We start from the raw sequence: 25,829 nt of genomic DNA, 5'->3' as shown, positions 1-25,829 counted from the left end.
TCTGTCACTGCCTATTTCATTAGATGCTCTGATTTCAGAAGACACAAATTCTCTCCCACATGCTTGCCTTAACCTACAACCTGAGGCCTATGGAAACTTTGTAAGTTTTAATATCCTGCTAGAATGTACATGACTAGAAACTTTTAAAAGCAGATCAATGTATATGTGTAGTGTGTACAGATAGCTGTGGGAGCTTATGTGTACAAGCGCATGTGCATTTTAACACATGGGTTAAAATGTGAGCGAGTCCATGTGTCTTCCTCAATCACCTTCCACTTTGTATATTGAAGCACGGTCTCTTGCAGGACCAGAAAGTAGCTAGTCTAGCTAGCCAGCTTGCTCTCAAGAGCCTGTCTCTTTCTTCCCAGCTGGAATTACAGGCAGGCTGCCATTCCCAACTAGCTTGTGTGTGTGTATGCTTAAGATTTATTACTATTAATTTTTTTGTGTGTTTTTAATTTAATTTTATTAATTACACTTTATTCACTTTGTATCCCCCCCATAAGCCCCTCCCTCCTCCCCTCCCGATCCCACCTTCCCTCCCCCTTCTTCAAGAATGCCCCTCCCCAAGTCCACTGATACGGGAGGTCCTCCTCTCCTTCCTTCTGATCTTAGTCTATCAAGTCACATCAGGAGTGGCTGCATTGTCATCTTCTGTGGCCTGGTAAGGCTGCTCCCCCCTCAGGGGAAGGTGAACAAAGAGCAGTTTATGTATCTGAGTGCCTGCCTGCATATACCTATGTGTACCATGTGTGCAGTACCTGCAGAGGCAGAAGAGAGCACAAGATCATCTGGAACTGTAATTATAGTTGTGAGCTGCCATGGAAACCAAATCAACCAAGCTGTGCTCTTAATTGTGACGCTATTTCTTCAATCCTTATTATTTTTATTAATGAGTATTTGCCAGTGCAAAATTATAAACGTACCACATGTGTACACTGCCAGTAGAGGGAATTCCAGACAATTTTGAGCCCCCATTGTGGGTGCTGGAAACCAAACCCCCCTCTTCTGCAAAAGCAGTAAGCACTCTTAAACTGCTGAGCTATCTCTCCAGCCTTCCACTTAGTTTGTGTGTGGGCTCTGGGAACCTGAAGTCCTGTCCTTAGACTTGCAAGGCACACACTTTACCTAGCGAACTCCCTACCCAATATGGGATTTTATAGAAAAAAAAAGGGGGGGGTTTCAATTCTCAATCTTAACATTTTAAGTATTCTTTGTAGGCAGCACACTCTTTTGAAATAAAGGTTTAATTTCATGATTTTCCTGGGTGCCTTATTTGCGTGGATCCAAATAAGAATAAACTATAAAGCTTTTATTGTCATCCAAAAATTATAGCTTTTGGGAAAAAAAAAAATCTTAGCTGACTGGTGGTGACACACACCTTTAATCCCAGTACTCAGGAGGCAGAGGCAGGTGGATCTCTGAGTTAGAGGCCAGCCTGGTCTACTGAGTGAGTTCCAGAATAGCCAGGGTGACATAGAGAAACCCTGTCTTGAAAAACCAAAACCCAAACCGAAAAACCAAACCTTTACAGAGCTCCTTCTGCGCATTTGAACTCTTCATTCAAACTATATCAAGCTACATATAATACTGCTTTCTCCTGAAGCTACTTCAATAGTAGGATACTAGAGGTTTAAGTATAATTTTAAACTTTTATAATTTTACACTCAAAAAATGAAGTCAAGGCACTTACTGCCAAGCCTGAGGACCTGAGTTTAATTTCTGGAGGCCACATGATTTAGGGAACTGCTCTCACAAGCTGTCCTCTGAACTACACACTTGTTATGGTTCTTGCATATGCAAGTGTAGCATGTGCACACACACCAAATAAATAAGTGTAAAAACAAACACAAGCTAACCTGCTGTTTTCAGGAATATACCTTAGAGATCTGCTGCTGCAGGACTTCCCCTGTTCTTTCTTCTTAATATTGATTATTTTTTGTATGGGTGTTTTACCTGCATATATTTTGTGTGTTACATGTGTGTCTGGTGCCCTTCAACACCAGAGGGAGGTGCTGGATCCCCCGGAACTGAAATTTAAAATGGCTGTAAATCATTATGTGGGTATTCGTGATAGAACCTGGGTCTTCTAGAAGAACAGCCTGTCCTCTTGATGGCTAAGCTAGCTACCTCTCTAGCTGCTTGCCTATTCTTTTAAGAAAAGAAAAGAATTTTACTAAAAGCTGGGCTTATTGAACCTTTAACCTCAACAGGCTGTGTTCTCAATCCTTACCGTGTATTGACATACTCCTGCTGTAGCATGTGAGACAGATCACTCGTTTGACGCTTTCAGCTACTCAAATAATTTGTTTAAGACTCTAGTGATTAATGATTTGAACAAAGGCTTATATCACAATCTGCTGTCATGATCCTATGTAACAAGATATTTGTTGTTTTACCCTTTCAAATGCCATCTGTATATCCACCTGCAAGGTATTCTTTTCTTGGGTTAGGTTTCTAAAGCCAGGAGTGCATACTCAAAACTGTTACTGTAAACACTCTTCTTGGGGATGAAGTAGCTAGGTTGGTAAAATGCTTATTCTAGCATGCACCAAACTCTGTGGTAGAGCTTCAGAATGGCATAAACCAGGTGTCATGGCTCATGCCTGTAATCCCAGGACTCGGATGGCTTGGAGAATTAGAAGCTCAAGGTCATTCTTAGCTACACAGCAAGTTCAAACCCAGCTTGGACTGGATGTTGAGATGTCAAGCCCTGTCTCAACAAACAAGCCAAATTCTGTATTAATTTCACCCAGCAACCACTCCCTCCTCATCCCCACCATGTTGTCAGTGTTTCTAATCTTGTGTCAACATGATGGGTCAAAAATGGCACCTCATTTGGATGTATTTTTAGATGAGGCAGAGTTCCTTTCATGCATGTCCTGGCTATTATAAACTTCTTTTTATATCTTATAACTTGCCTGTTCTTTTTTGTTTTTGTTTGTTTGTTTGATTTCTTCCCTCCTTTTTAAAGAAATATTTGTGTGGGGCTGGGGAGATGGCTCAGAGGTTAGGAACACTCGCTGTTCTTCCAAACATCCTGAGTTCAATTCCTAGCAACCACATGGTGGCTCATAACCATCTATAGCAAGATCTGGTGTTCAGACACAATGTTGCATAAATAATAAATAAATCTTTAAAAATATTGTGTAGAGGGGCTAATGGGATGGCATAGTAGGTAAGGTGCTAGCTGTGCAAGCCATGCATCCCAACCCCTGGAACCTATGTGTGGTGGTTTGAATGAGTCTCACACATTTGAATACTTAGTCCCCAGTAGCTGGTGCTGTCTGGGAAGGCTTAGCGGGTATACGGCCTTGCTGTAGGAAGTATAGCCTGAAAAAAGTTCCAGGTGGATAGAGCCCAACAGAGTTTCTTAGCTGGACAGGAGGTGGCCCCTGTTTTTGTTTTGTTTGTTTTTTGAGACAGGGTTTCTCTGTATAGCCTTGGCTGTGCTCTAACTCACAGAGATCTGCCTGCCTCTGCCTCCCCCAGTGTTGGGATTAGAGGAGTGTGCCACTATGCCTGGCTGGGAGATGGTTCCTTTAAGAAGGAGTGGGGAAACCGGAGAGGCTGATTGTGTTTGGCTCCTCTTCTAGAGGCCCTGCAGAGCAGCAGGACCTGGCTGCCAGGTGTGAGCTGGGTGCAGAAGCCATAGTGTACTTCACAGGCACAGGACCTGGAGACCGCAGTTTTCCTGACCCAATGTGGCAGGGTGGGATGGTTGAAGCATAGCGGGTTGGAAAGGCTTGGCATGGGCTAGCAGAGTGCTGCAGCCAGAGTCAAGTGGAGGGCTAGACCAACCTGAGGGGAGTAGAGCCAGCTACCACTATTAAGTGCTAAGCTGAACAGCAGAAGAAGCACCAGAGATACAGAAGAAATCCAAGCCTAGACTGAAAAGCTGAAGTTCCAAACTTCTAAAAGGGTAATGTACTAAATCTGAAGACCGAGAAAGAAAAAAGAAATTAGGTATAAATAATCATAGAAAGAAATAGTTTGAAAATAATAAAGTGAAGTCCTTAAAGAGAGAGTTAAGTAAAATAAAAAGAATAACCAGCATAAGGATGGGAAATAACACAGGCACTTGGATCCTATATAGTGCTACCTTAGATGGTTTAAAATAGAAACAAAAAAAGAAAAAAGAAATGACTTAACTGATATTGGCTCAATACTGCTTATGATTACTATCATTCTGGTATGTCATATATTATTCTTAATATCCACAGTGGCTTTCTGTGACCTCTTAAAAAAGCTTTCAGAGATACAGAAAAAAGAAAAAAATATGAAAAGTGGATTGATAAGAGACAAGCCTTAGAAGAAAAATAAGACTTAAAAATAAAAATGAGATACTCAGACAGAAACAGAGGAATTAAGACAAGAGCCTACCATGCCACTGTATAATGAAATTAAAGAAGGTCAGTCAAAAGTTGTTAGAAAACCAACCTAGCTTGTCTGGTTACTATATGACAAATACCAGCAGAAGATAGGCACCTCCAAGGTTATGAAGAATTTGGATGGTATCCTGTAGAAATGCTAGAGTTCAAAAAATTTAAGCCCAGTGTGGTGGCGCACACCTTTACTCCCCTCACTCAGGGAGGCAGAGCAGGTATAAGTTTGAGGCCAGCCTGGTCTATTAAGTGAGTCCAGCACAGTCAAAGCTACACAGAGAAGCCCTGTCTCCAAAAACAAAGGAAGGAAAAATAAATCTTTTAAAGCCATAATTTCATATGGTATGCATTTGCTATTTGTGAAGCAGATATTAAATTCTTGGGTGATTCAAAATAGAGTAATCCCCCAAGACTGGAAAGATATGACAAAAGCAGAATTAGAAGCTGGTCTTCAGTTACAATGGTGATCATGGTGGAATGAATAAGCTAAGGAGATAGAACTGAAATATGGGACTAGAGGTATCAATATTTGCTAAGAGCACTTTCTAGGTGAAGGTCAATATGCTGAAGTACAAATGCAGGTTGGGTATGACGATGCCACCTTGATGCTGTGTCGTATGGCAGCTTTAAGTCCTTGGTTGAAGAAACAGGAAAAAGGTCTGAACTGTTTACTAAAATTATACAAGGTCCAAAAGAAGCATTCACTGACTTTTTACCAAGATTGACTTCAGCTGTAAATACAAAAAGAGTATCAGATTCAAAAGCTAGGCAAGTATTAATTGAATCTTTAGCTTTTAAATATGCTAATTCTGCATGCAAAAAGGTGATTAGGCCTCTAAAGGCAAGATCAGCACCAATAGATGAATGGATTAGAAATATGACTGATAATGGAGCTCAGACTTATGATGCAGTTTTTAATAGGAAAAATAATCTCCAAAGGCTTTTAAGAACAAATTGGCTGTGGTAAGCAAGGTCATTTCAAAATGCATTGTAGGCAGAGCCAAGCTAATTCTGAAAGAGGGCCTGAGCCTTCTGGAACATGCAAAAGGTGTGACAAAGGCCAGCACTGGACTAATGAATGCAGATCAACAAGGGACAAACAAGGTAACCCCTTGTCAAAAAATGCCCTAGGGGGCCTTTTGCAGGCCCTGATATCAAATTCAATCTGGCCATTTCTGGTCAGCAGCAGAGAAACTCATCTGAAAAGCAATTCAACAGCACTGCTCTGGATATATCCATTAATAACCCAGATGTCAAAGTCAGAGCAGCTTCAGTAGATAAAAAAGAAAAATCAGGAGTAACCAGAAAATAAGTATTTTGGCAAGCTGCTACAGATGATCAGAGGCCAAAACTAAAATGTATTTATAAATGATATTGAAATTGAAAGCTTGGTAGACACAGGAGCGGATGTAAAGACAATATCATCAAAATCCTGGCCTCCAGACTGGCTTCTTCAGGAGATAGATATTCAGTTTCTAAGGGGTAGAACTTTACTTAGATAAAACAAAATGTGATATGGCTTAGATGCATAAAACTAGAAGGTCAAATAGAAAAATTAGAGCCGTATGTGAATTCAGGGAATGAAAGAATTTATGGGGATGTGATTTGTTGCAGCAATGGAAGACACAGATTATCATTTCTTCAATCTCAGAAATAACTATAAAATAAAAAATGCTTCTAAGAAAAATATTGAAGGGTGTTATTAAGAACAGTCACAGACTGTCTAGGTTGTCCATAAATAGGACATGACAGGTGTTGGTCTTTCAAATGTACCAACTGCCCTACCTTTAAAATGGGTAACTGACAAACCTGTTTTGGTTGAACAATGGCCTATGACAAAATAAAAATTACAGGTACTAGAACAGCTAGTCTAAGAGCAGCTAAAGGCTCAACACATTGAAGAATGTACTAGTCCCTGGAATTCATCTATACTTGCTATTAAAGAGAAATCTGCAAAGTGGAGAAGGTTAACAGATTTAAGAGCCACAAATAAGGTGATTCACTCAATGGGCTCTTTACAGCCAGGAATCCCATTGCCTTCTTTATTACCTAAGGTATAGCCTATTATACTGATTGATTTAAAGGATTGCTTTCTCACAATCCTTTTGCATGTACATGATAGGGAAAGGTTTGCTGTCTCAGTACCCACCTTATAATAATAGCTGTCCAACAAAGAGATCATTGGAAAGTCTTGCCATGAGGAATGCTAAGCAGTCCTACCTTATACCAATATTTGAAGAACAGCCATTAGAAATAATTTGTAGATAGTTTCCTCAATCTATAATTTATCATTATATGGATGATATCATATTGGCTGATTCAGATGCAAATAAATACATTAGAAAAAAAATTGATGAAGTGAATTTTGCTTTGCTGGGGATTACAAATTGCTCCTAAAAAAATACAAAAAGGAGATTCTAACAATTAGCTAGGACATTAAGATAGGTATACAAAAAGATCCAACCACAGAAAGTATAAATCAGGAGAGATCAATTACAAACTCTTTAATAATTTCCAAAAATTTCTTGAGAGCTATTAATTGGCTAAGGTCTACAACTGGATTAATTACTTAAGAGCTAAGTAATTTATTTCAAACTTTACAAGGTGATTCAAACTTAAATAGTCCACGAATAGCTGACGCTGAAAAAGAATTGGTTCTGATAAAAAAGAAATTACAGGATGTACATGTGGATGGTTTGAATCCAAAGCTGGACTGTATTTTAGTTATTTTGCCTTCTACATATTCTCCCACAAGAATTCTTATGCAGAAAGAAGATAATATCGTAGGATGGATATTTTTAGCACACAAAAAATAAAAAGACCTATGTAGGAAAGGTTTCTGGATTGATTCCGAAAGGAAAAATGAGTCCATAAATTAGATTCTCCCTCACATAGTAAAAGAGGCACCAATTTCTGGAGCCACTACAGTCTATGTTGACATAAATAAACCAGAAAGAGCAAGTTATAAGTGAGGAAAAATAAGTTAAGTGGCTCAGAGTTCTTATGATTTAGTTCAAAAATCAGAGCTGTATGCCATTCTTATGGTTTAATTAGATTTTCCTGAATCTCTTAATATAGTTACCTGACTCTCAATATATTGTTTTACATATTGAAACCAATGAACTTATTCTGGATGATTCAACATTAACTTTGCTACTTATTCAACTACCACAAATAATCAGAAATAGAAATCATCCATTGTATATAACACAGATCAGATGCCATACGGGTCTGCCAGGCCCTCCAGCACAAAATAATGATGAAATTGATCAGCTGTTAATGGGAAATGTGCTAGAAGCCTGAGGATTTCTTAAGAAACACGATGTGAACAGCAAAGGTTTGAAGAAAGATTGTTCTATCACTTGGCAACAATCCAAGGAAATTGTAAAAAATTGTCCTACTTGTTCTTTGTATAATCAAGCTCCATTACCTACAGGAAGTAACTCTAAAGGTACCCAAAGAAATGAAATTTGGCAAATGATGTGATTCATTTTGCAGATTTTGAAAAATTGAAAGTATGTGCACCATACTATGGATACATATTTAGGATATTGATGGGCAACTGCTCTAAGTTCTGAAAAAGCTGATTGTGTAATTACACATTTATTAGGAGTTATACCTATTATGGGATACCTATACAAATTAAGACTGACAATGCTCCAGCATATGTTTCTAGTAAAACTAAACAGTTTTTTTGTATATATTACAATATAAAGCATTATTATAGGCATACCACACAATCTTACAAGACAAGCAGTTACAGAAAGATCTAATAGTACTTTAAAAGAGATGCTTAATAAATAGAAAGGGGTAACAAAGACCCGCCCCCCAGAGATAGATTACATGGTGCTTTATTAACTTTAAATTTTTTAAAATGTCAATGAGACAGGTAGCACATCTGCTGAAAAACACTGGACTTTAGAAAGGATTGCTGAATTAAACCAGCCTATATGTTTTAAGATATGCTACCTTTAGAACTGAAGTCAGGAAATATGTTGCATTGGAGGACAGGTTATGTCTTTGTTTCAAAAGGAAGGGAAAAGCTGTGTTTGAAACTAATAAATAGCAGATTTGACCTGGGGAGACCTCCTAAAAATCTTGGCTACAGACATGAAGGAAAAACCTAAGAACAAAATAGGTGACATATACACTGACCCTGCTACTTGGGAACAGCTCTGAAACTGGCTGAGACATGAGTGTCTATGTGTATCCAATTTGTTGGCTACAGAGTCCCCAAGATTTATTATTACATGCCATCATTTCAAATGGCAAGGATTAAAATTTATATTACAGTTTGGTTAAACAGTCCAAATGGACTTATAAAGTTTGATACCTTTTTCCTGCTTAAACACAGAACAGAGAATCATCTTCAGCTGATGATTAGCACACTGTACATTTCATACATGTGTCAGTGCAGAAATGTGTATTACTTTTAAAAGTTTGTGTGTTTACACAGGCAGTGGTGGCACATGCCTTTAATCCCAACACCTGGGGAGGTGGAGGCAGGAAGATCTCTGAGTTTGAAGCCAGCTTGGTCTACAAAGTGAGTCTACGACAGCCCAGTCTACACAGAGAAACCCTGTCTCAAACAAACAAACAAATAAACAGACAGACAAACAAGATGATGAGCACTGAAGAACCTCCATATGGAGTTTGCTTCAAATGTGGCAAAGCTATCAGCTAGGCAAAAAAAACCTGCCCTTGCCGCAAGTGTTGACAGCATATTGTTCAAGCCATGGTCAAGTAGGACACAAAGAAAGTCAACTGCCAAACTCTGCCAGGACAAGGTAGAGAAGTCCTTTATAATTCCTGCTTCACAGAAAAATCTGACAGATATTCTGGGCCAGTAAGCTGAAGAGATGGATCCTCCAATGCTGCAGAGGAATCTTGGGTGACTGATCAGGCAGCTAGCAGCCTCTGTTATTTCTTTAGTTTTGGAAGCTGCTTGCTCTGTACTTCCTGTTTACTCTGGTAATATTTATCCTCCCCAGGTCTCTGATGAGGCTGAAGACTAGATAGTTTAGTCTTAAAGTTTTCCTTGTTACCAAATTCAGAAAAGAAAAGAAACTCATAAAAGAGATGTAAAGTTTATGAAGGTTGAGAGACATAAAAACTAAAGTTGTTTAGGATCTAAGAAAATGTTTTAAAGTCTAAAAAGATCTTTTAAAGGTTGATAAATCCAAGTTATTAAGGTTGAAAGGTGTAAGAAGGTGTTTTACAGATGGCAAATGGAAGTTATAGAGGTTAGAAGATATAAAAGCTTATGAAAATGAATTAGGTACAGAACTTTGGATTCACCAAGACAGGATAGATAATAGAGTACTTTCTCCAAGCTGTCAAATACAAATGGACTGACATTGTGAATGTAATTCTTACCTGGTAGTTCTCATAATTGTTCTTATTGTATATAGTTTATGATGTTACAGAAAGAGCCTTTTATTGGACTAAAAGGGGGAGATTCGGTGGTGATCTTTCTGCACACTGTGTAAACATTATCTTTGCATTACTCAAATGCTGACTCTGTACCAACAAAGAGCAGAGTACAGAATGACTTTGGTACTGTTATTCTTATGGCTGCATCATATTTTGTAAATACTCCCTCTAACACCTTTGATTAGTTTAATAAAGAGCTGAATGACCTACAGCAAAGGAGGTGAGGCTAGGCAGGACTTTTGGCAGAAATAAGAACTCAGGAAAAAAACAGGCATGGGGATTTGCCATCCAGATGGGGAGGAAGAAGCAGGTGCTGGGACGAAGAGACTGAGCGGTAACAAGTCAAGTGGCAGAACACAGATTAGTATACACAGTTAATTTAAGGTTATTTAAGGTCAATTTAAGTTATAAGAGCTAGCTGGGAATGAGCCTAAGCTAAGGTCAAGCTTTTGTACTAATAAGAAGTCTCCATGTTATTATTCTGGATCTGGTGGTCCAAAATAAGTCCCATTATAGACATGATCAAGAAATAGACTACACATGTATGAAATTGTTAAATAAGTTTAAAATATTTTTAAAATTCCAAATCTACAAAATTATTTTTCAAAATAACTAAAATGAATGAGCCATCCAGAGTCATTTGGAGTACTGTTAGTTTTTTTGTATTAAAGTCCAAATTATAAGTAAACGAGATCACATTATAAAGACTCATTCCCCCAATAATATAGTGTAAACATTATATCAAACCTGTAATTTGACTTTAAAATCTACTCACAGGTGTAGCTCAGTGGCAGAGCACTCGCCTATTATGCACAAAACCGTGGGTTTCATCTCTAGCAAATACTTAACAAACACTGGATTATCATGAGCTTTAGCTGTTCTTCCTTTTGCATGCTAGAGTATGATTTCCAAATATGATCAAGCAATACATAAAACATACCTTCCTCCGATCTTTAAGGATTCTGTCCAAACTCTCTTCATTCACTTTGCTTGCATAATCATAAAAACTGTTTTTTTTAAAGAAGGAAAAATTAATTAAAATGCTATAGTACTATGACACAGACAAAACTACAGGGGCCTACAGAGCATCTGATCCTAACAGATGCAACTGCTTCTACTTAAAGGTTAGTAAACAGAAATTAGCCTAAGTGCTTTCTTGATGGGAAACTACATTTTGTATCAAATACTACTCAAGAGATTGCTTCATTCAAAAGACATTCCTTCCATGTGTGGGAAGCAATCAAGTAATTACAAAATGTGTGGTTTCAAATGGCTCCACCACTTTGTTTCTGAGTATCAATTACTTATGAAAAAAGGTAACAGCAACTCATTTTCTGAAAAATGAGAGGAAATGAACATTTGTGGAATGTTTAAAAGACCCTCAGCTGGATGCTTTTTCATTGCATGTTCTAGCCACAGTGCTGAGGTATGAGTTCATCCTAATTCAATAAGGCTTTCTGCTGTTTTTGTAGAAAGAGACAGCAAAGCTAACCCACTGGTCCAAACGACACAGCTAGTAAGGCAGTTGAATGGGAAGCCAATCACCTCTAAAACAAATCAACATGACCAGTCAGGTATCCTGACAGGAGGTCCCTTCCTTGTCCCTGGTTATAGTCTTAGAAATGCCCCCCCAACCCAAGGCAGGAAGGCATTCACGATACAGGGAAAACCTGAGTCTGAGATCAGCTCCAACCCAGTTGCATTTCTCCCTGGAGGATCTAGAACAGACTACTACCCGACCTGCTCTCCTTTCCTGCTTTGCAAAGTAAAAAGCTTGAAGTATGGACATAATTTCTAAGATATCCTTCAATTCTAAGTATGAGTCAATTCCTTGCCCTAAAAGTTCTGCACTCATGACGTTTTATGGAATTACTCAGAAGGTTGAGACAGAGCATGTCCAGTAAAGCTCTGTCAGGCTCAGAAGAGACACATCCATACCCAGGCAGAGATAATGTATGGACCAAAACCTGGCTTCCTTGCTCCTCTTTCAGTTTTGTGGAAATGGAAAGAGTTGAGGTCCGTGGCTCCTTTTTGGCTTCATTTACACGAAGCCACAATGCTTACTGACAATCCTCTGAAATTATTAAGGAATAAGGGTGTATGTGTGGGGTGAGGATGACAGAAATCCCCAGGAGGGGATAGGTGCTTGCAGAGGGGTCAGGGTAAAGATAGAAAGAGACAAATAGCAGGAAGAACTAGGCGGTCTTAGCGACAGAAGGGCGTGAACATCAAGAACACTGAAGAAAAGATGGGCATGGCGGCACCTAGCCTTAATCCTAGTACTTGGGAGACAGGAGAGAGTCTCTGCTTGTCTGAAACCAATTTGGTCTATACAGTTAGTTCCAAGTCAGCCAGGGCTACAGGAGATCCTGCCTCAAAGATCAATGAATAATGTAAATGTGGGTGCACTGGAAGGAAAGCACTGGCCTGGCTTCTGGGAGAAACGGGGAATTTTCTGAAATACACATCCCATTCCTCGGTGGAAGGGTATGGGTTAAGGAAGAAGACAGGGCGCTGAAAATGTAGCTCAGTAGTAACAGGCTTGCTTAGCATGAGCAAGACTCTCCATTCATCCAGTCATAATACATCAGAGGGGCCTGGTGGGAGCTGGGGACTATCTACTTTTCACTCCAGGTATCACTGCTGCTTTTTTTCCTTCAGAATGTCTTTTTCATTAGGTTCTGTCATTCAGTGGCCACATAACAGAATTGCTATATACTAACTTAAACACAAAAAGAAAAGCTTGTATTCTTTTTTTTTTTTTTTTTTTTTGAGATAAGGTCTCACTGTAGCCCTCACTGGACTTGACATCAGAAATCCACTTGCCTCTCCCTCTCAAGTGCTGGAATTAAAGGCATATACCACTACTACCTGGCTTCTTTTATTTTAAAGCTGATCACTGAATATTTTTAATTTTTCCAAAAATTAAATTTGTATCTATATGTGATTTCTAGAAGTAATTTTTATCTACATATAATCCTTGATTAACTTTCTTCTCTAAGTAAAGAAACCTTGACAGGGAGGTTGAAGGGAGGACTCATTCTAAACCACTGACACTACTATATACGCGCCCTCTCTTCCGTTTTCCCACTCAGGCACAGTCTCTCAAATATAATTATGGTAGTACACTTGAGAAGGAAGATCATGGGTTCAAGTCCATCTTGGGCTACACAGCAAAATCTTTTCTCAAACAACAACTACACACACAAACCCAAAATAACAAACAGAAAAAAATGTTTAAATAGATTTAGAGTACCCTTAATTATACTTATTAGCTACAGGCCTAAATTCACTGGTTTAAAACAAATTTTTCCATGAGAACCAACAACTACAAAATCAAACGTGGCTTACCTAAAGAGTTTTGAACAGGGCTGATGGTTATGGATTTCTGTAATGAGATAAAGGAAATCAACCCAGTTAACCATGTAAGACACAAGCAACAATAACATACCTCAGATTTGTTTTTTAAGATTTATTTATTTTAGGTATATGAGTGCTATGTTTTCATGCATACCAGAAGATGGAATCAGATTCCATTACTGTAAGTCACCATGTAGTTGCTAGGACTTGAACTCAAGGCTTCTTTAAGAGCAGCCAGTGCTCTCAACCACTGGGGCTAAGTTGAGCCCCTAGCTCAGGAATTTTTTTAAACTTTAGGATAACCACGATCAATTTGTTCTTGTAATCAGGTGCCATGTGTATGCTATGAAGGCAGTGTGGCTGCTTCCCATTGCACCCAGAGTCTCAGAACAAAGCAGACTAGAGAGTGAGAGCTCTGCTTCCACTTGTCCCTGTGTGACGAGTGCACATCTGACAGTTTTTATTTAGGAACACACAGCTATTGTACAACTTACTCAATCTTACCTATTTAAACAAAACATCGCAGGAAAACGTGGCCACTGACTGGAAACATTTAATCAAACTGGATAAAAGCTGTGGGGACAGCTTTGGAAAAGCAGGGCCCCAGCTTTCCTACCATTAATAACCTTCTAAGGATGTCTGACAACTTGGGCCAGGTGTCTGGAATGCTGGATGTCCATTAACTCTTTCAAAACTGGTTGGTATTAAGGGAACAGTCATTTATAAGACAGACCCTAGCGGCTTCTGAAAAGATGCCAGGATTAAGCAGAATGAACAATGTCTTCTAGCTCACCAGGGGGCCCTGGGCTGGTTTTTTAAAAGAGCATGAGACTAATTAACTATTCAATTCTATTTACCAAATTCTCCCAGAGACTGACTTATCACCTGCTGTTTAAAAAAACACAGCCTTGGAATTTTAGGCAATAATTTTACCTCAATTAAAATAAAACCAGAGCTTTCAAGGAAAGAGCTATTCTCACTAGCTAACACTGACACTGAAAAGAAGAGCTCATTTACTTCACTACGGCATCAATACTGCAACGTAAATAAGAAAATCCCATCGATAATGTTTCCTTCTTTTGATGCTTAAAATGACTCAGTGCACTATCGTGAGCTATTTCCGACACTGTTAGGCACTGAGATGTGGAACATGGGTAGCAAAAACATTACTTGGTTTTTAAAAACAGAAAACTTATCTTTTACTTTAAAGGTAACACTGTTTTGTTCACTGAAAGCACTGGAGCAAGTTCTGAACTCTGAACAAGTGGTCATCCTCAAGCTAAACTACCCAGCACACCACAGACAAGATCTAGGCATGTAGTTCACAAGGGGAATGAAATGTCCATCTAGTATATCTGGAGGCCCTGGATTTGACTTCCAGTACTTGGATACCAGAAATGCAATTTTTGCACTCACTTAACTATACCTGGCAATTTAGATTTTTTTTTTTTAACACTTATTTGTATACTTGCAACCATCATGGCATATGTGTGGAGATCAGAGGGTAATTTAGTCTTTCCTTCCACTAGGTGGGTACAGGAATCAATCTCAAGACATTATGGTAGGAAGTAACTTTGTTTACTGGATTATTTTACTGGCCTTGCATCTATCAATTTAACCTTTATTTACTAGATGAATTTTAAAACCTAGGTACAAATAATAATTAACTACATACACAGAGATCCTATGAAGAAAACTTCTACTATTTAGAATTTTACTATGTATTTGTGTCTGTGTGTGCATCTATACATGCGATGGCATAGGTGTGGTTAAAGAACTACTTTCAGGAGCTGGTTCTCTCCTTCTACCATGTGGATTTCAAGAACCAAACTAAGGTTGTTGGGCTTAGTAGCAAGCACTCATACTCAGTGAGCCCTCCTGCCAGCGTTGTTTTAGGATTTTAAAGAGTTAAGTAAAACAAAACCCCAAACCTTCACGTGAAACTTGTCTTTGCATGCAGGCAAGGACCATGTGAATGCTATTCCAGTCTTTACTCTTGCAGAGAGATCACCTGTTCTTACTTAATCTTCACTCTTGCCCCATTCTCTGTAGTAGAGGCCATTAGAATAAATTTAAGTTGGTGATTTAATCCCCACTCAGCTTCACTTTAAATTACGTGTTTCATTTACAAAGAAACAGGGCAGATTCTCTGTGTGCTCTATTCAGCCGCTGTTCAATGTTCCCTCACATGTGCAGCCCTCTGATTCTATGTTTCCTCTTTCATGATGCCATTATTGGTTTCCTGCTGCCAGTCTGTCCCTTGACTTAAGGGGTTTGGTTTCTTTTCTATAGCTTCATCCTGTGCTGTCATATCCTCCACCTCATGCTGGAAGGCAGGAAGGTATCTAAGAACCCCTTTCTTGGCTTAGCATAGGCCTCAGTCATACAGAGCCATCAGTAAGGTTAGCAGGATGGTTCAGTGCGTAAAGATGCTTGCATGTAAGCCTGACTATCTAAAGTGTGAACCCTGGCCCATGTAAAAGAGGAAGCAGAGAACTGATTCCACAAAGTTGATCTCTGACCTTGGCATGCTTCCCCCATCATGCACAATTTTATTTAAAAGAGCTAGAGAGAAGACCCAGTGGTTAAGAGCACGAGCTGTTAAGACCCTAGTTGTTCCGATCACAATTACCTGTAACTCCAGCTCTGGGATGAGCTAATGCAGGCACATGTACATATACATACACATAATTTGGACAGTGAGCAAGAGAGAGAGAGAGAGAGCAAGAAAGAGAGAGAAAAAGAGAGAGAGTTCTTTAAAACACTTGCTATATGAAGAAATAAAGCATCCCTTGTTTTATTCTGCTTATCAAGACTGCCACTTGGTGATGTGTTTAGGGTATTCCTGAAAAGACTGCTATTGATTAAACCCTCCTCCTTCTTTCTCAACAGTCTTCCCCAGAGTGACTGTTGAATCCCCTAGACTCTTGTGGTGGTCTAGCAAATATCTTAAGAGCATGTGGAACTGTCTTTGCCAGATCCTTCCAGGAAAGGCTAAGACAATACCTTCATTCATTATAGCAGAAGGTGCAATAAGCAATGAGGACAGACTGATCCATAGGCTTCAGGTTCTCTGTGGTTTTGAGGAGACTATCAAGTAGTCATATCCTGACACAGTAAAAGTCAGACCAGTTGCTGCGTAACAAACAGCTTTAGAAAAGACCCACACTTACTGCTATGACATAACATCTTATGTGATTTATTTTTATTTAAAAAAGAAATTTACAGCTGGGTAGTGGTAGAGCATGCCTTTAATCCTAACACTCGGGGAAGCAGAGGCAGGAGGATCTCTGAGAGTTCAAGGCCAGCCTGGTCTACAAAGCCAGTCCAGGAAAGCCATAGCTACACAAAGAAACCTTGTCTTGAAAAACTTAAATAAATAAATAACTGAAAAATTACTTAAGGGGCTAGAGTGATTACTCAGCAGTTAAGAGCACTGGCTGCTCTTTCAGAAGACCTGAGTCCAATTCCCAGAACTGCATGGTGGCTAACAACTATCTGTACCTCTAGTTTTAGGGGATACACACCCTCTTCTGGCCTCGGCAGACACTAGACTCACCTGTGGCTCCCAGACATACATTCAGGCAAGCCTCTCTCTCTCTCTCTCTCTCTCTCTCTCTCTCTCTCTCTCTCACACACACACACACACACACAAAACCTAAAAATAAATAAAAACAAAATTTAAAAGATTTACTTTAGGCTTAGCATAGTGACATAAGCCTTTATACCAGCATTCAGGACACAGAGGCAGTCTGGTTTATAGAGTAAGTTCCAGGACAGCCAGGGCTACACAAAGAATCCCTGTTTTGAAAGAAAAAAAAAATTAAACGACAAGATTCATTGCTTGTATGTATGTATGTATGTGTAAGCACACTTGAGTGCAGGAGATTGTGGCAACAGAAGAGTACACTATATCCCACGGAGCTAGAGTTGCAGGCAGCCTCAAGCCACTGTACATAGGTCTGGAAGAGCAACAAGTACTCTTAACCATTGAGCCGTCTCCCCACTTCCTCATACCATTTATTTTTTTTATTCAATGTATTTATTTGTGTGGGGAGGGTAGACATGCTATAGCAAGCATGTGGAGATCAGACGATAATCTGTGGAAGCCAATTCTCTCCACCATGTGGATCTGCAGATGGCTACATGCCATCTCACCAGTTATCGTATTAGTGCATATAATTTAATTTCTGTGCATTCTTTTTAACACTTTATTTACATATTTAACTTTGAGACAAGGGCTCAAATAACCCAGGCTGGTTTCAAACTTTCAAGAGCTCCTGATATTTCTGCCTCCATTTCCAGAGTGCTAGGATTACAGGTATATGCAAGCCACCTGGTTCTGTGCAGTACTGGGGATCTAACCCTGGGCTTCATGATTAGTAAGTAACTCTATCAACTGAGCTACACTCCAAGTTTCCTTGTAATACTTTGATTTAAAGTCAGTTAGAAACCAAAGAACAAAACAAACAAGTACACATTTTGAAAAGGGTATTTCTGGGACTGGAGAGATGTTCAACAGTTAAGGCTGCTTTCCTAGAGGACCTAGGTTTGATTCCCAAGACCACATGGTGGCTCACACCTGTCTGTAACTCTAATTACAAGATCTCTGAAACCCTTTTTTGACTTCAAGGTCTTTAGGCTTCCAAGGGCAACAGACACATACATGGTACACGAGACATACATGTAGGCAAAATACCCATACACATAAAATGAAAATTGTATTTAAAAAAGATATTTCCAAGCACAAAGACAAGCTTACCAATTACTTGCAGAAACTCTGTGTTGCTGATTTGTGAGTCACTGATGCTAAAAGTTTCTTCTTGTCTTACCTCTCCCAGCAAAAATCCTTCCTAAAATAACAGAAGAAAATAGCTGGTAAAGCTTTAAGATAATTTTTACTACATCTGAAAGGAAATGAGGATGTACTACTTTATATCTATTTTAACAATAATCCAAACAAGCTTCACATGTAAAGTGCTGTTTTAAATACCAGTGATTGAACCACAGCAAGCTGGTCTAATCTACGAAAATTTACTAAGTCACATGGACAAAAATGTTCCAAACCAACAAGTCTTCCTGTTAAAAGGTGAGTTCATTACTTAAATCCTAGTCAATCCCAGGAAGTGGAAATATGCCATGGATACTTACATAAAGCAATATATAACTTCATGTTGCTTATATATAATTCCATATAACTTACTTTATTGCTTTAAAAACACCACTAATGATGAAAAAATAAAGACAATGACAGGATAGGCTGGCATGAGAAATCAAGATTTCAGCCAACATACTTGCTCTCATCGAATAAATGCAGAAGCTTATTCACACCCGTGGAGAACCTCTATCAACAAAGTCGACATAGAATTCCTTTGAAAATTACCAGTTTGAGCACTTGCTACCATGTTCAGTGTAAACATGGCTTGTGAGGATATATCCTAAAAGTCAAAATAGCACTCCTGCAGAGAGGACAAACGTGTGCTGTCTTGTAGTCTCTCTTGGATCACCCAAGGCTCACCCCTTCCCTTTGCTCAAATGGCACTTCAGCAGGGAGGTGTTGCCCTCCTAACATAACAGGGAATAACATCTGCCAGGCACTCTGTGCCCTCGACCCTGCCTCCATTCGTCTCCTCTTCAACTGCCGTGTCACAGACTTGTCAGTGCCTACCCTGGCGAAAACGTAAGCTCAGAGGCAGGCCCCTGTGCTTGTTTGCCGCTAAGACTGCTACACTTAACTGCACCCAACACTGTTCACCACATACTGAGCCAGCTCTGACAGCAGGCAAACAAAGCATGTAACATGCAGGGGTACCCTAGCTTGCAGATCTGCACCTAGAGTCAGGAGGAGGGCTGAAGCGACCTGAGGGGGTGGAGCCTGCAGTCACCACTAGGTGCTAAGCTTAATAGCACAAAGGAAAAAAAAATCACACCAGTTGCAGACACATGAAGATGGTGGGAAAGCCGAAAAATCACTGGGTAAGATACTAGGGAAGTCCTTAGAAAGACAGTTACTCTCCAAAAACTAGAGAGAGGACAGGGGGTTAAATTAAAAAGAATAAGACAGGCTGGGCATGGTAGCACATGCCTGTAATCCCAGCACTCAGGGAGGCAGAGGCAGGTGGATCTCTCTGAGTTCCAGGGCAGCCTAGTCTACAGAGAGAGTTCCAGGACAGCCAAGGCTACGCAGAGAAACCCTGTCTTGAGAAAGAAAAAGAAAAAAATAAGACAAGTAAAAATGGAAAACACAATTACAGAGGGCATTTAGACCCCGAATAATTTTGTTATGCTTATCAGGATAGAAGTAATTATATTTCCAGTAATGATTGTAATTTTATATATCCTTTGAAACAGAGATCAGTATAAAGCAGACTTAGATAAAAAAAGGGATGAAAAATTTATGTTATGTTACAAACAACAAAACAAAAATTAGACAATCCTTTGATGAAAAAAGTTTCAGATGAATCTAAAGCCTACAGCACCACCTTGTGACAAACTGCAAAATGACAGTCTAAATCCACTGAAAAATCTAAAATGTTTTTTTTTTTCAATCATAAGGAAACTAGATCCAGATGAAGAAAATCCACAAGGTAATCAAGAATTTGAGGAGTGGCCCACAGAGGCACAAGACTTAAAGAGATCTGAGGAAGAAGTAACGACTTTTGGCTTACATTCACCATGACATCTAATAAAACCTAATAACTAGGCCACACAAGATCCTGTAATTCCAAAAGACTGGAGAGATTCAATGTCAGTCATCTTGGAACCTGTCTCCCACTACAATGCTAACATGGTGGAAAGCTGAGGCTTCAGTTATGGAGCAACGAAACAGGACTAGCAGCTTTGATACTGTCAAGGATAACATAGGTGAAGGTCTGTAAGCGGAGTTAAGAGTGCAGGTTGCGCTTGATGCTGCCATCTTAGAACAATGCTGTACAAGAATCTTAAGTGCTTGGGACAAGATTGAACAACAGGGATGACCTGAATCATCTGCAAAAATAACCCAAGGTTCAAACAGCTCTTTCACTGACTTTCTGCAAAGATTAACTACAGCTCTAAGTAGAGCAATTAAAGATCTAAACGCTAGAGAATTTTTAATTGAATATTTAGCTTTTAAAAATGCTAATGCTGAAGCTAGGCACTCAGGGAGACAAAGGCAGGTGGATCGATAGGAGCCCAGCCTGGTCTACAAAGTGAGGCCAGGATAGCCAAGGCTACAGAGAAACCCTGTCTCAAAAAACAAAACAAAGAGAGAAAGAAAGAAATTAAGAGAGAGAGAAAGAAAGAAAAAAAAGAAGAAAGGAAGGAAGGAAGGAAGGAAAGAAAAAGAAAGGAAGAAAGAAAGAAAGAAAGAAAAAAGAAAGAAAGAAAGAAAGAAAGAAAGAAGGAGAAAATGCTAATGCTAAATGCAAAAAAGCTACTAAACTTTCAAGGGCCAGATCAGTACTTCTTCATGATTGAATTAAAAATACTGCAGATATTGAATCTAATGATCACAATTCAGTTGTGGTTAGGCAAAAAATTGCAGAAGATTAAAAACCTCATGATGTCCATTACTGTGACTGTGAAAGATCAGGTCATTCCTTAAAACAGTTCCTAAGGATAAATTCTCTCTCTTTGTTTTTGTTTGGTTTTTGAGACAGGATTTCTCTGTGTAACCTTGACTGTCCTGGAACTCACTATGTAGATGTGGCTAACCTTGAACTTAGAGATCCACCTGTCTCTGCCTTCCACGGACTGGAATTAAAATGAAATCTGAAAAATGGAGGATGTTAACAGATCTGAGAGCAATCAATAAAGTAATTCAGCTTATGGGTTCCTTATAACCTGGAATCCCCTTAACTTTTTTATTACCTCAGGCATAGCTTATTATTATATTAATTGATTTAATAGATTGTGGTTTCACCATCACTTTGCATGAGCAAGATAGAGAAAAAAAACCGCTTTCACAATGCCTACTTATAATAACTCTCAAACTGTTAAAAGGTGACATTGGAGGGTCTTGACACAAGGAATGTTAAAACAATCCTACCTTGTGCCAATATTTTGTACAATAGCCATTAGAAATAACTCAACGTTTCCTCAATCTATAATTTATCATTATATAGCTGATATCTTCAGATACAAATAACTTAGAAAAAATGTTTGATGAAGAGAATTTAGCCTTGTTGGAGATTACAAATTGCTTCTAAAAGAAAAAAATACAAAAGGGCCACAAACTGCGCCTGCTGCGCGACCAAGGACAAGGCCATTAAGAAGCTCCTTATTCAGAACATTGCAGAAGCCACTAAAGCAAGTGTCATTGGTGCTTATGTACTTCAAACTATGCCAAGCTGTATTACTGCGTGAGCTGTGTCGTTCAAAGCAAGATAGTCAGGAATCAATCTCGTGAAGCCCACCATGATTTATACTGACTGGTGCTGCACCATAACCTCCATCAAAACCCATGTAAAGACAAAAGGCTATGGTGGACAGAAGAACAGAAGGAGGACAAAAGAAAAAACATTTTGAACAAATAAAATGGAAACTATACTTAAAACAAAAAGAAGAGATTCCATTAATTATCTAGGATAAGATAGTCTACAAAAAAATTCAGAAATGTGGTAGAAGCTTCAGGTTTCACAAGAAACACCAGACTAATAGTGAAGGTTTGAAGAAAGATTTTTTTTTTCTATCACTTGGCAACAAGCCAAGGAAATTATTTAAAAAAAAAAAAAAAGTCCTACTTGTTCTTTGTATACTCAAGCTCCATTACCTGTAGGAAGTAACCCAAAATGTACCCGAAGAAATGAAATTTGGCAAATGGATGTGGTTTATTTTGCAGAGTCTGGAAAATTAAAGTGTTTGCATCACACTGTAGATACATATTCAGAATTTCAATTGGTAACTGCTCTAAGTTTTTAAAAGGCTGATTGTGTAATTACACATTTATTAAGAGTTATGGCTATTATGAAGATACCTGTACAAACTGAGGCTGGCAATGCTCCAGCATATGTTTCTAGTAAAGTGAAACAGATTTTGCATGTTACAATGTAAAGCATATTACAGGTATACCATACAATCCTACAGTATAAGTAGTTGTAGAAAGAGCTAATCATACTTTAAAAGAGAAGCTTAATAAACACAAAGGTTTAAAAAAAAGATCCCCAGGGATAGATCACATAGTGATTTATTAACATTAGTTTTTAAATGCTAACTAGCAAAAACCAACTGCTGCTGACAGACATTGGATTCAACTGCTAAGTAAGCTAACCCATTTATTTTAAGGATGTCTTAACTTCAGAATGGAGGTCAGGAAGTGTGTTGTGTTGGGGGAGAGATTTTGCCTTACAGAAGAAAAACTATGAATTCCTTCAAAATTAATAAAGATTAGATTTGATCAGGAAAGACCTCCTGAAAATCCTGGCTGCAGAAACAAAGGAAGAAACCAAGAAGAACAAAACAGGTAAAATAGTTAATCCCTATTATGGGAACAGCTTTGAGACTGGTTGAGTCATGTCTTTGTGTAGCCAATAAATCTTTTCAGCTACAGAGTTCACAGGACTTATATGCCACCAATTCATATGGCATGGATGGGAATTTGTATTTCAGTTTGGTTATACAGTCAAAACTGACTTATAAAGAAAGACAGATGCCTTTTCTGCTTAAACATAGAGCAGAGAATCTTTAGCTGATTTGTGCACAATGCAAATTCCATACCTGTTAGTGCAAATAAGTAAACCTTTAAAAGTTTATAGGTTTACAGAGCAAAATGACCAAGCACCAAAGAAGACAAGAAAAGTAGCCCAAGTGAACTAACCTCACAGCCTGTTTCAATAGCTGTTTCCTTGAAAATCTGCATCCAGAACAACTTCAAAATGGCTAGCTGAGATGGTCCACCCTCAGACTGTTCTAGCCTGCACTTTCCCATCACACAGAGACTGGACAACAAATTATAAAGTTAGCTCTCCTAGGACTTGGGCCATTTTACCAATTTTTTAGGGCCCCCAAATACAACGTCACCCCCCCAAGACAACAGGAAGCAATCTGAATAGAACACCCCATTCCCAAAAAGTGGGACAGGTGATTTTTGGTTGTTTGGTGGGTGATGGATGTTTGTTGTCGTCTAAGGGGGTTGGTCACAAGTTGTTAATGGACTTGGTCAGGGAGGAAACAAAGTAAAGGAGGTTAGATTTAGGGATTTCTTTCCTCTATCCTTCTTTCTCTATTTAATGTTAGGGGAAAAGGGTGGAGAAAGGGATGAATATAAAAAGGGGGGAATATAGGAATAATAGGATAAAAGGGTAGATTGAATCTACTTTTAGACTAGAAAGCAACTACTTGTCTCAAATATTTTTGTATAGCAATACAAACTTAAGATACAACATACTATATATATGTTTCAACTCTTGTTTTAGGTATTGTACCTACTCAAGTCATTTAAAAATGCATGGGACATTCTAGTCCTTTTGAAAGTTACTATTACAAACTGTTTAGGATAATTTTTAAAAATGCAAGTTAATAGTCAATCAAACTTATGGTCATGTTAGGTACTAATATGAATTAACAGGAAAAAAATAGTTAATAACGGAAAAAAGCTTGGTTGAACAGATAGTAAATATCATTTGCATAGTCAAATAAACTATAAATAGATAGTCTTCAAAAACCTCAGAGATATACAGAATAGGTCATTTAAAGATGTTTTATAGGGGCTGGAGAAATGGCTCAGTGGTTAAGCACACTGCCTACTCTTCCAGAAGTCCTAGTTCAATTCCCAGCAACCACATGGTGGCTCACAACCATCTATAATGAGATCTGGTGCCCCCTTCTGGTATGTACATATACATGCAGGCAGAGTACTGTATAAACAATAAAGCAATGAATCTTTAAAAAATGCCAAAGATGTTTTATTAATAAAAGGCTTTTCATGACAGTGAGACATGTCTGTTTCAGGCAGCAACCCCATTCTACTTTAAAGATGATGATGGGCATCAAAGAACTTCCATATGGAGTTTTCTTCAAATGTGGCAAACTGTCACTGGGCAAAAATTTGTCCTTGCCTTGAATGCTGACAGTATGCTGTCTAAACTGGACAAGTGGGATGCAGGGAAGTCACCTGCCAAACTTTGCCAAGACAAGGTAGGCAAGTCCTTCATAATACCTGCTTCACAGAAAAATCTGCCAGATATTCTGGGGCAGTAGGCCGAGATGGATGCTCCAATATTACAGAGGAATCTTAGATTACTCTTCAGGTAGCCAGCAACCTCTGTCACTTCTATAGTTTTGGAAGCTGCTTGCTCTGAACTTCCTGTTTCCTCAGGTAATATTTATCCTTCTCAGGTCTCTTACCCTTCTCAGGTCTCTTATGGGGTTGAAGACTAGATAGTTATAGTTTCACAATTAAGCTTAAGTTACTTAGGAGTTAAGAAAATAATTTAAGGGCTAAAAAGATAATTATAGGTTGATAAATGCAAGTTATGATAGAAAGTGATTTACGCACAGAACTTTGGATTCACCAAGACAGGATAGATTGCAGAGTACTTTTTCCAAGGTTATCAAATACAAATAGACTGGACATTGTAAATTCTTACCTGATAGTTCTCATAATTGTTCTTATTGTACATTGAGTCAGAGAAAGAGCCTTTTATTGGGCTAAAGGGGAGAGATGTTGGATGATGTCATTATGTACCACGTAAAGATATAAAGTTTGTCTCTGTATTATTCAAATGCTGATTTCTGTTTGGGCAGAGAGGCAGAGATCTGATTACAGGCCAGACAATGGTACTGTCATTTTTGTGAAGCACCTCCTTACTATTTTATAAACACTGTTCACCATCACCTTCTGATTGGCTAAATAAAGAGCTGAATGACAGAAGGGAGGGGACAGGACTCTGGCTGAAAGAGAGGATTTCAGATGGGATCTGAAAAGGCAGTAGTTAGTCACCAACCGACAACAGAGGAAAGAAAGCAAGGACTAAGAGACTAAGATTGAGAGGTGGCAGGACACAGGCCAGGCCAGTATTGCTGGATTCGAATAACTCAGAATCTGCCCAGCTATAGTGCCTAAGCTAATAATAAATATAATAAGTTATTAATTGGGAGCTGGGGTGGGCACAGAAAGGCAGGACTGTTACAACAGATTGCATAAATTCTATTGTAACAGTGCCATGTTCTACATAGCCCTTATTCTACACTGATTCATCAAACCAGCCACAGAAGCCCCCCAGTTTAAAAACATTTCCAGTTGCAAGTATACATCTGTGGGTGAAGGGAGCAAGACAGATACTTCATGGCCTACTTTTGTGTTGACTTGGGGGAGTGTTTGCTAGGTGTTGAGAGAATTTGAGGGGAAATGTGGTGCCCTGGGTTCCACCCATAACACTGCCAGAACCCCCAAAAGAAATGAAGAATTAATCCCAAATTTCTCAATGACCCACTCAGAGTATTCTTTAAATCTGACTAATGGCCAAGGCTACACAGAAAAACCCTGCCTCAAAAACAAACAAACAAACAAACAAAAAAACCTTCATGTACAGATTTCCTTTACAAAAACAAGTCTTAGGCTGGGGATACATATGGCTCAGTGGTAGAATACCGATGTTCAATCCCAGCAGTGAAGGGAAAAGACAGAAGAATCCCCTCAGACTCAAACAGGTATCTATGACCACTTGTTTG

At 38.9% G+C, this 25,829-nt stretch overlaps 1 protein-coding gene across 2 annotated transcripts in view; it reads right to left on the bottom strand.

Moving 5' to 3' along the window:
* Positions 1-25,829, bottom strand: part of Abraxas2 (abraxas 2, BRISC complex subunit) — a 43,007-nt gene that overhangs the window by 12,998 nt on the left and 4,180 nt on the right. For both annotated transcript variants that reach the window (XM_060381286.1, XM_060381283.1), the window contains exons 2-4: positions 17,941-18,031; positions 13,170-13,206; positions 10,759-10,825 (exon numbers count right to left, since the gene is read on the bottom strand). In XM_060381286.1, coding sequence (XP_060237269.1) covers positions 10,759-10,825; positions 13,170-13,206; positions 17,941-18,031 — 195 coding nt within the window. The remainder of the gene's footprint in view (positions 1-10,758; positions 10,826-13,169; positions 13,207-17,940; positions 18,032-25,829) is intronic.

The sequence above is a fragment of the Meriones unguiculatus genome, chromosome 1 (assembly GCF_030254825.1).
Source record: "Meriones unguiculatus strain TT.TT164.6M chromosome 1, Bangor_MerUng_6.1, whole genome shotgun sequence".
Classification (NCBI taxonomy): domain Eukaryota; kingdom Metazoa; phylum Chordata; class Mammalia; order Rodentia; family Muridae; genus Meriones; species Meriones unguiculatus.
This window is presented reverse-complemented; position numbering and strand designations above follow the sequence as displayed.